Source organism: Carassius gibelio, chromosome A10 (assembly GCF_023724105.1).
Source record: "Carassius gibelio isolate Cgi1373 ecotype wild population from Czech Republic chromosome A10, carGib1.2-hapl.c, whole genome shotgun sequence".
Classification (NCBI taxonomy): Eukaryota; Metazoa; Chordata; class Actinopteri; order Cypriniformes; family Cyprinidae; genus Carassius; species Carassius gibelio.
In genome coordinates this window covers 5,943,095-5,954,577 of record NC_068380.1, presented here as the reverse complement: position 1 = coordinate 5,954,577, position 11,483 = coordinate 5,943,095, and the positions used below count along the sequence as shown (strand labels likewise).

Here is an 11,483-nt window from a genome sequence, read left to right as displayed (position 1 = left end):
AGTAAAGGGTGACACAGTGCCACATAACGATCAACAGCAATTAAAATTAAATTACTAAGAGATGCTGAGAAAAGCACTGCAATAAATATTAAATAAAGTCCGCAGAAGGTATCTCCAAAGTACCAACACATCTCAATAAGCCTCAAGGCCTCTAAGGGCATCACAAGTCCAACAAGCATGTCAGCCACAGCCAGAGAGAGAATGATCAGGTTGGTTGGAGTGTGAAGCTTCTTGAAGTGAGAGATGGAGATGATCACCAGCAGGTTCAGAAACACAGTCCACACTGACAGCAATGAAAAAAACATATACATGATATTGTATTCATGACTGGAGTGTTTTCCCTTGATACATGATGAGTTGATGGCAGGAAAGCAGTACTGAATCTCATGATCCTCTGTCTCATAGGCCATGTGTGAGCCTCTTCCTGTTAGGAGTTGTTCTGCTCTCCTTACTGTCCTTTCATTTATACAGTGTCTGGATCAGACTGACCAACCCATCTACCGCCCACTCTGATGCTGCATAATGACATTTAACTATTGAATGTATTAATTTGTAAGCACAGTATTCTTATTTATTTTCTTTTTTTACAAATAAATAAATTAATATGAATTATTATTTACTATACATTATAACACTACTTACACTGGTAGGGTATACTCAGGTATAAACCAGCCTCAGGATAGCAATTTAACTGATATGTGTGTAATATATACTTACATAGTTATGTAGATTAATTGTTTTATACAGTTTGTTATAATTTTGTAATGATCAAGGAAGACATACCCATTCTATTCAGGCAAAGTGGATAAGTTAACAACTTAATTTGAATTAAAAATGTTTTATCAAATAGCTACTACAACATTAGATCAATTAAATATTAAAAAAAATAAAAATACAAAACATCATTTTGTAAGTCAATTTAGTTAAAAGCTACGCATACACTGGAAAATATACTGTACTGGAAGATATAATTTTTGAACTGTATTTGAACCAAATTCCAAACTAAGGAAACAGGTAAATATTGATTTGGTATACAAGTCACACATATAGAAGGTGATCTTACAATCGCTACGAACATCCAAAGGTCATTGTTGGAGGTGAGTTTCCCTCCCACCAGGCAGGGGCGTGTCTAGAGCATTTTCAGTGGGGGGGCCATGCTGGGGCACTGCCACCTAATGGGGTGGCCGCCACTGCCCCCCCATAAAAAAAAAGCGAAATTCTAAAGTGTATTACGTATATCCTATTGATTTTATTATTATTTTTAACTTGAATAAGTTACTTGTAAACAAATGCAGTAATAAAGCAAATTTTTGATTACTTTAGTTTTTGTCATCCCTGTATATATCCATTAAGTTAAATTTGAGAATACATATATATTTTTTTTTTTTTCATTGAAAGAAACTCCCTATATCTTTACTTCTTTTCATGGCTTGCCACTGCTCTCTTCCCTGCCTTCAAAAGAAACACTTATGTGTTTCTTAATCTCAAAAAAAAAATTCAAATTGTAAATGAAATGCACAGAATGCATCCACAACATTTCATGTGTAAATGGCTAAGTTAGGCCTGACAATTTAACTGACTCTCTAACTGACTTACTCTCATGCATTAACAAGTAACGTGTCACCAGACAAATATTATTATGGAACATTCTGTGCATATTGTCATTTGGTGCAATCTTGCTATATGTGGTCACTGTCACAAAATAAACTGATACAAAATATGCAAATCAACATGACATGTTTATTGTTTGATAGCCCCCCCATCGTATTTTAGTTTTATTGTGTTTTATTAAACGTTGACTGAACATTCGATTGAAATCAACCACGACCAACGCGAGCAGAGCCTGACGGGGTAAAAACATTGATCTGAGAAAACCATACAAACATTTTAAACCATACATAAAGGTTACCTACCAGCTCTTTGTTTGGTGTCTTGTGATGTGTCGTTCTTGAACGACGAATCTTTAATGTGACTAGGGAAGAACAAGTCGTCTCTATGACGGCGACATCACTTTGATTGTTTTTTTTTTTTTTTTTTTACAGTGGATTCTAATCTTCAAAAATGACCGTGTTGTATGATTTATATCTTTTGAGTTCACCCTTCAGATTAGACTATAGAACTGTAGTGTTACTTGTTTAGGATTCAAAATGTTGTTTGCTTTTAATTTATGTCATTATGTCCTTTTTGAGCAAGCATCTTATACATATATTATTAAAAATGGATTAAAAATTAAACTAGGCTATAAATACTTTATTCGATTATTAGATTATTATATAGCCTAGTGTTTATTTACTGATAGACAGTCAAAAAGACAAATTAATCAATATTTTATTTATTAAAAGGTTTTATTTATTTATAAAATAATAACATCACAGATCCTCAAGAAACAGTAACAACAACACAGTGACAGAAATGTCAGAAATAGCGCATGGGTCTGTCACGTGATTAAGGAATGATTTGAACCGAAGACTTGTCAGACACGAGGTGAGTTAATCACAGACTGAAGACCCAGGTCAAGAATTAATTAATTAAGTCCAAAATCGCGACGAGCGTTGTTTCTCTGAAGACGCTGCACTTCTTTGAATCCCGAACTTCAGTAGAGTCTATAGACTGATTTGCCATAAAATGAATCAATCACAAGACATCTTATAGGAGGGGCACCTGGGGTGGCCAATCGAATTTCAGGGGGGGCCGGTGCCCCCCCTGGCCACCACGTAGACCCGCCCCTGCCTCCAGGACATCTAACACAGGCGGAGTATAAGGAAAGTCCGGAGGATCATCAGTGATTCCAGCCACCCCTCCCACAGACTGCTCTCTCTGCTGCCCTCAGGAAGACGTCTCTGTAGCATCCGATCCCGCACTAGCCGACTGAGGGATAGCTTTTTCCCTCAGGCTATCAGACTGATGAACAGTAAGTACTTATACACACTACAGCATACTCCCACAATATGGTTATGCCACACACTGCACTTTAAGTTCAACATTTCAACACTGGACTATACATACACACTGCACTACTAGAATACCCTACACGTTACCGCTGGATACCATCCAAAGCACATCCATGACATTTCTGTATCCAGTTCACGTACACTCTGTTGCACCTTAGCATATTTTTATGCATATACATGTTTACATAATGTAGAACATGTACATTCTGTGTATAATGCATAATCTATGTGTACTGACTGTATGTATGTGCATAGTGCACATTTTCACAACAAATGACTGCACAACGTCACCCAACTCCAACCTCTTTATTAAGTTTGCGGATGACACGACTGTGGTGGGTCTCATTAGCAAAAAAAGATGAGACAAACTACAGGAGTGAGGTGAGCCACCTGGCCAAGTGGTGCAGTGACAACAATCTCTCTGAACGTGGAGAAGACAAAGCAGAGTGTTGTTGACTTCATCTCATTAAACGTTGTTAACTCGCTATTGTTTCCGGACTGTCTTTTCACCAGCCGTCACAGAACGATCTCAACCAACATTTACATTTACATTTACATTTATTTATTTAGCTGACGCTTTTATCCAAAGCAACTTACAATTGCTATATATGTCAGAGGTCACACGCCTCTGGAGCAACTAGGGGTTAAGTGTCTTGCTCAGGGACACATTGGTGCCTCTCAGTGGATTCGAACCCGGGTCTCTCACACCAAAGAATTACGCTGGTGAGCCAACTTTTTGCAGAACATTCCTTAACAAGTGCTCTATGCATTTTGCCCTGCAGCCCCGCACTTTCGCCACTGAAGAATTCAAGGTAGCGTTCATGCTCACCCTTTTATCGGGCAAGGCAGCCTTATGGGGAACGGCGGTGTGGGAAAATCAACATCCGTGTTGTGCCTCGTTCCACCTCCTATCTGACGAAATGAAGAGAGTCTTCGACCGGGCCACGACCGGCAGGGAGGCCGCCCATCGCCTCTCGGAACTCCGGCAAGGACATTCATCTGTCACCGAGTATTCCATCGAGTTCCGTACCCTGGCGGCCGCGTGCCAGTGGAACGAGGCGGCGCAGTGGGATAGATTCCTGCATGGGTTATCCGACCGTGTTCAGCAGGAGATCTACCTCCTCGAGCTGCCCCCTACTCTCAACGAACTCATAGACCTGGCGTTGCGGGTGGAGGCCAGGTTTACTCGCCTGGGCCGCCAACACAGTCCTTCCAGACCTCCATTCTCTCCTGGTAGGGGGCGCTTGAGTCGAGAGAACATGGTCGGTTCTGTCGACGATCCCAAGCCCATGCAGGTGGGTCGAGCTCGGCTGTCCCGGAGGGAGAGGGAACGGCGGAGGTCCCAAGGACTATGTTTATACTGTGGAGATGCTGACCATAACATCTACTCATGCCCGGTTAAAGGACCCAGCCCGGTAGTAAACCTGAGGCTACTATCGGGTGGGATCTCCGCTGAGAAGTCCTCACCTACATCATCGACCCTCCTTCCGGTGAAACTGCGGTAGAGAAATCAACATCACGAGTGTCACGCCCTTCTGGACCACGGAGCCGAAGGTAACTTCATGGATTCTTCACTGGCACATCACTTGAAGATTCCTGTCCTTCCTGTGTCTCTCCCCATCCATGTCACCGCACTCAACGGCCAGGAACTGCCTCACGTCACCCACCATACTGATAACATCACACTCATCACATCTGGCAACCATCAAGAAACCATATCCTTTTTCCTAATGGACTCCCCTGTTGCTCCCATTGTATTAGGTCACCCCTGGTTGTCCAAACATAATCCACGAGTGGAATGGGGTTCTAACAATGTCACATTGTGGAGTGAAAGATGTCATGAATCTTGTCTGGTTTCTGCTTGTCCAGTTATTCTTGTTTCTGTCTTACAGAAGGAGACCATGGCTTTGCCAAACATGCCCGTTGAGTATCTGGACCTGAAGGAAGTGTTCAGTAAGTCCCGGGCTGCTTCTCTTCCTCCGCATCGTCCCTACGACTGTGCCATAGACTTAGTGTCAGGTAAATCTCCGCCTAAGGGCAAGTTATACTCTCTTTCTATTCCTGAGAGGGAGGCATGGAGAAATATATTTATGATTCCCTAGGCTCTGGGTTCATCCGTCCTTCCTCTTCTCCAGTGGGGGCGGGGTTCTTTTTTGTGGGTAAGAAGGATGGTTCTCTGCGACCTTGTATTGATTACCGAGAGCTGAACAACATTACTATTAAGAATACTTATACATTACCACTCATGTCTTCAGCTTTTGAGAGGTTGCAGGGAGCAACTGTATCCACAAAATTGGATTTACGTAACGCATATCATATGGTCCGCATCAGGAAGGGGGATGAATGGAAAACTGCCTTTAATACCCCTAGAGGGCACTTTGAATATTTGGTGATGCCGTTCGGGCTCTCCAACTCGCCCGGGGTTTTTCAAGCACTCGTGAATGACATGTTGAGAGATATGGTAGATCAGTTTATATATGTTTACCTGGATGACATACTGATTTTTTCTTCATCTCTCCAGGAACATGTTCAACACGTCAGACAAGTGCTCCAGGGGTTATTAGAGAATGGCCTTTTTGTCAAGGCGGAGAAGTGCGTATTCCATGCACAGTCGGTCCCCTTCCTAGGGTTTATCGTGTCATCTGAGGGAATACGAATGGACCCTGACAAGGTAAAGGCTGTGATAGATTGGCCATCTCCAGATTCCCGTAAGGCCCTACAGCGGTTTCTGGGGTTCGCCAACTTCTATCGGCATTTTATTCGCAATTACAGCCAACTAGCCTCACCTCTGACAGCCTTGACCTCCCCCAGTACTCCGTTCAGGTGGTCTGACGCAGTTGAGACTGCGTGCTCTAACCTGAAGAACCGCTTTGTTTCGGCTCCCATCCTTGTCGCCCCTGATCCCACACGGCAGTTCGTGGTGGAGGTCGATGCATCAGACGTGGGGGTAGGAGCAGTGTTGTCCCAACGTGCTGCTTCAGATGATAAGGTCCACCCTTGCGCGTTTTTCTCTCATCGATTATCTCCTGCCGAACATAATTATGACATTGGCAATAGAGAGTTGTTGGCGGTCAAATTAGCGTTGGAGGAGTGGCGCCACTGGTTAGAGGGTTCAGGGGTTCCCTTTATTGTTTGGACCGATCATAAGAATTTAGAGTACATTAGAACTGCTAAAACACTCAATTCCAGGCAGGCTCGGTGGGCACTTTTTTCGGCCGTTTTGAATTTACCCTATCGTACCGCCCGGGTTCCAAAAATGTTAAACCCGATTCTTTGTCACGTCTTTTTGATCCCTCCGCCCGTCCCGTTACTCCCGAGTGTATTTTGCCTGAGAGATTAGTAGTCTCAGCACTCGTATGGGAGGTCGAGTCGAAGGTCATGACGGCCTTAGAAGGGGTAATGCCTCCGTCCGGTTGCCCACCGAACCGCTTATTTGTGCCGGAGGAGTTAAGGTCCGAAGTTGTCCGGTGGGGTCATTGTTCCAACATGGCTTGTCATCCAGGGATAAGTAGAACTAATGGGTTGGTTAGACAACGATTCTGGTGGCCACGTATGGCTCGCGACGTCCGCGATTTTGTTTTGGCTTGTTCAGTTTGTGCCAGTGATAAGTAATTTAACCGACCTCCTGATGGGCTCCTTCAACCGCTGTCTGTCCCTTCGAGACCCTGGTCACATATCGCTCTAGATTTTGTTACCGCCCTCCCGCCCTCTAACGGCATGACAGTCGTTTTGACTGTAGTGGACCGGTTCTCGAAGGCGGCACATTTCATTCCCTTGCCCAAATTACCGACAGCCAAGGAGACAGCGGTTACTGTTTTAGATCACGTCTTTCGGCTCCATGGCCTCCCGGTAGACATGGTTTCAGACAGGGGATCCCAGTTCATATCCAAATTTTGGAAAGAGTTTTGCAAGTTATTAGGAGCATCAGTTAGCTTGTCGTCGGGTTATCAGCCCCAAAGCAACGGACAATCTGAGCGAGCCAACCAAGATTTAGAAAGGACGTTGAGATGTTTGGTCTCCAAGAATCCTTCTTCCTGGAGTCAACAACTCTCCATGGTGGAGTACGCCCACAATTCGTTGCCAGTGTCAGCTACGGGCCTCTCTCCGTTTCAGTGTAGTGTAGGGTACCAGCCACCAGCGTTTCCCAGTCTGGAATCTGAAGTCGCGGTCCCCTCCGCTCACGTTTGTCCAGAGTTGCCACCGCACCTGGACCAGAGCCCGTGAGACTGTGCTCCGGGTGAGGGAGCGCACTAAGGCCAAGGCCGATCGCCACCGGTCAAAGCCTCCCGTATGCGTCCTGGGTCAAAAAGTGTGGCTTTCTACCAGTAACATTCCATTGCGATCCGTTTCTAATAAACTAGCTCCCAAATTTATTGGCCTGTTCACTATTACCAAGATCATTAGTCCGGTGACAGTCCGCCTCAAACTACCTCCTGCGTACAAGAGGATACACCCCGCCTTTCATGTGTCCAAAATTAAACCCGTGTTTTATGCACGTATTAATCAGCCTACTCCGGTTCCCCCGCCGCCGCGTCTCGTAGATGGGGAACCGACATATTCGGTTAATCGTATTCTGGACTCGAGACGGAGGGAACGAGGATTCCAGTATCTGGTGGACTGGGAAGGTTATGGTCCGGAGGAGAGGAGTTGGGTACCTGCTAGGGACATATTGGATCACTCCCTTATTAATGAATTCAATCAGCAGGTAGGCCCTTCTGGGAACTCCAAGAGGAGTTCTTAGAAGGGGGGGTACTGTCACGGTTGGTAAACCGTGATCTCGGGTTGTTTACACTTTGTGGTGGATTCTGTGTGTTCTGCGTCTGCACTGATTAGTTGTGGGCGTCTCCGTTAATTGTATCAGCAACAGCTGCCACTCATTACCCATCTCCTATATAATGGCTTGTCTCAGGTCTTGTGTTTGTGAGATCGTTGTTTCATGTCATTGTGTTTACCCCCGTCTGGCTTCTGTGTAGTTTGTGTTTGGATGTCTGTGTTTCCCCAGAACCTCATCCACTCTCCGAACGATCACTCAGCCACGGACACTTACCTTCGGCTCTGTTCCCGCAGTTCCTGTGCCACTCTCTCCTGCTGCCTCACGCCGTCAAGACCCGGACTCCTCACCTACACTCCACCACCGTCTGGACTTCTCCCCGTATATTGTCTCCCTGGAGTGTTACCGCCTCATCGTCTTTGTGCGTCTTTCTACTATATCTCATCATCTCATTAAACGTTGTTAACTCGCTATTGTTTCCGGACTGTCTTTTCACCAGCCGTCACACGTGTCTGTTACAAATTAAAGCAGCTGTTTTAATCTTTATACAGTCTATGGTTTTATTGCATTGACCTTGTCAAACACTAACACACACACATATGGCACACTGTGTGTCTGCTATTAATTTTTATTTTTGTAAGTTTAAAAACAATTTATTAAAAAATATTCAGAAATGATTTGCATCAAACTGTTTCTTTATCTTATCATTTAAAAAATGTGTATGTACCATTTAAATACATTAAAACGTGGGTGGGGGGTGTTGACACAGTGGTTAACCAGAAAAATTAAACATGGCACATCATGCCAAAAAGGTTGCCGACTCCTGCCGTAAATAATCATTTGCATCATTTGATATGATATGATATCACGACCGCTAGCACCAGCACCACATGTTTGTGGCTGAATGCAATTGATCATAACTGATGCCCGTGAAAAGACATCAGCAATCTGTTGCAGAGAGAAAAATAAAACTTAGCATGTGGATTTGACATTGGACGTACAATATTCGAAAACTTTGGCACCGTCTCTAAAAAGTTGCATGCGATATTAGTATACACTTTTCTAACGTCAATAGCATTTGAGAATGACATCATATTAATATAAACAACTGTAATCTGTTCATCTAGGTATCAACTATAATGCACACCTTTAATTTTTTTTTTATATATATTTATTAAAATTAACTCTAAATCATATGTAAATTATATATGTAAAAATATTCTCTCTGACTTTCCTTGTTCACTTACAAAAATTAGCCATGATTTTAACAGGAATGCAAATTAACCATGTTTTTGTTCATTCAATTAATAATTTACAAAAAAGTGTTAAGATATTATTATTATTATTATTATTATTATTATTATTATTATTATTATTATTATTATTAATTTAGTTATTAAAAACAGACCTAAGCCATCAATATCCTTTAAAAGACTTAAAATGCATTATACAAAAGACAATGATGCAATAATGATTGGTTATGAACACTGTTAAAATACATAATGTAGGCTAATACCAAATAAACAATTAATGTACATAACATGTTATTACACACACCTGCAAAGGGAACCAAAGGCCACATAAGCCCTTAAAAAAACAACAACATAGTTTTATCATTGTAAAACTGCTTAATTTTCTTAGGTATGATTTCTGAATGCTTGATACTATAAAATCAGTAAGACAACTATATTAATAAAGTTATATCCATATTTGTCTACAGCTACAACTGTAATTATTATTATTTATTTATTTTTCATAATATTTAATATATATACACAACAATACAATCCTGCTTAGGGCACCCATTTGGCCAGCAGCGGCCCTGAATAAAAGATTTACAAACAAACTACATAATATTAAAATAGATGTAGAAAGATTATAACTATTATGATTATTCACCTTAATGAGTTTAAACAAATTAACATTTTTGTGAAATTAATCTCAGAATAATGGCTTCATCAGTTTAATTACATCTTATGTTCTGAAAAAAATATTGACCAGAGAGGATGCTGGTTGAAATATTTTTAGAGTTAAGATGAGTTTAACAGTTTTTTTAAACCAGGGATAAAATAAAGCATATACCATAGGATTCAGACCTGAGTTCATATACATGAACCATGTCAAAACATTTATGGTTGTGGAAGAAACTGCTGATATGGAACAGATATAGTATGGAATCCAACAAAGCAGATAAACTGTGACAATGATTCCTAATGTCAGAGCAGCTTTGCTCTCAGATTTCCTTTTCACTGAACCTTCATTTATGCATTTGCCACCTTTCATCAGGGTGTTTATAACTTTCACTTGCTGATGTACAACATAGAAAATCCTCAAATATAAAGATATGATCAAGATACAAGGAAAAATAAAAGACATGAACAGATCAGTGACTATCCAAGCAAAACCCACTAAAACAGAACACTCTCCATAACATATGTTTGTTTTGCGTGAAATGTTATTAATTACCAAGGTAGTGTTATAAGTTGAGGAGCAAACCCAGCTCAGACAGATGCTTATTAATGTTTTAGTTATGGTTATTTTCTGTGGGTACAGTAAAGGTTGACAAATAGCTATATAACGATCAACAGCAATTAAAACTAAATTACTAAGAGATGCTGGGAGAAGCATCCAAATAAATATTGAATAGAGTCTACAGAAAGTGTCTCCAAAGTACCAGCACATCTCAATCAGCCTCGAGGCCTCTATGGGCATCACAAGTCCAATAAGCATGTCAGCCACAGCCAGAGAGAGAATGATCAGATTTGTTGGAGTGTGAAGTTTCTTGAAGTGAGAGATGGAGATGATCACCAGCAGGTTCAGAAACACAGTCCATGCTGATAGCCCTAATACAAACACATAAATTATATTGTATTCATGATTGGATTGTTTTCCCTTGATACAGGATGAGTTGATGGCAGGAAAGCAGTATTGAATCTCATGATCTTCTGTCTCATAGGCCATGAGTGAATCTCCTCCGGTTAGGAGTTTGTTCTGCCCTCCTTAATGTCCTTTCATTTATAAAGTGTCAATGATGACACCGACCAACCCATCAACCGCCCACTCTGATGCTGCATAATGACCCCCCCCCCCCCCCTTCATTTTGAGTTTTTTGTAGTAATTGTTTAATTTTTTATTTTGCCATTAATTATCATATTTAATAGTATAATCTCTTTCACCATAGTTTCATAATGAACCATATATATATATATATATATATATATATATATATATATATATATATATATATATATATATATATTTCATTTTCATAAGGGTTGTCCTTGACTAAAGATTTTTCTGGTAATTGTTAATTTTTTTAGTAATTGTTCATTTTAAACATCAGTGTTCATTAATGACCTTTAATCACCTACATAGACTAAAGAGTGCTCAAGCACATGCCACAGCACACCGGTAAGATTAAAGTGCATTAAGATTTTAGTAATCTATTGATAAACTAGTGGTAAGAGATTAATTCAGTGACACTGACTTGTCATCTTCACAGTAGTGAATGTGTCTGCATGCAAATTTCATGTGGATTACATAATCTAAAAATGTAAATGTGTATAAATATTATTTTTCAGATTTGAATTGTTTCATTTGAAAGTAGACATTTCAGTCTCTCTCTCTCTCTCTCTCTCTCTCTCTCTCTCTCTCTCTCTCTCTCTCTCTCTCTATATATATATATATATATATATATATATATATATATATATATTTTTTTTTTTTTTTTTTTTTCATGTCTGTAAGGCAATTCAAGTTCA

The 11,483-nt window shown here is 40.9% G+C and overlaps 1 protein-coding gene across 1 annotated transcript; it reads right to left on the bottom strand.

Moving 5' to 3' along the window:
- Positions 1-9,696: 9,696 nt before the first annotated feature.
- Positions 9,697-10,683, bottom strand: LOC128020627 (trace amine-associated receptor 13c-like). The gene is made up of 2 exons (XM_052607241.1): positions 10,621-10,683; positions 9,697-10,509 (listed from the first exon to the last, which is right to left on the bottom strand). Exons 1-2 carry the CDS (start codon positions 10,681-10,683, stop codon positions 9,697-9,699), a joined length of 876 nt encoding a protein of 291 aa, XP_052463201.1.
- Between the last annotated feature and the right edge of the window lie 800 nt (positions 10,684-11,483).

What these genes read in the sequence shown, in the direction of transcription:
- LOC128020627 (XM_052607241.1), bottom strand. Translation starts at nt 10,683, where the DNA reads ATGGCCTATGAGACAGAAGATCATGAGATTCAATACTGCTTTCCTGCC. An exon ending in CTGCCATCAACTCATCCTGT is followed by an intron (nt 10,510 to 10,620) that starts ATCAAGGGAAAA and finishes TCCATCTCTCAC; the next exon opens with TTCAAGAAACTTCACACTCC.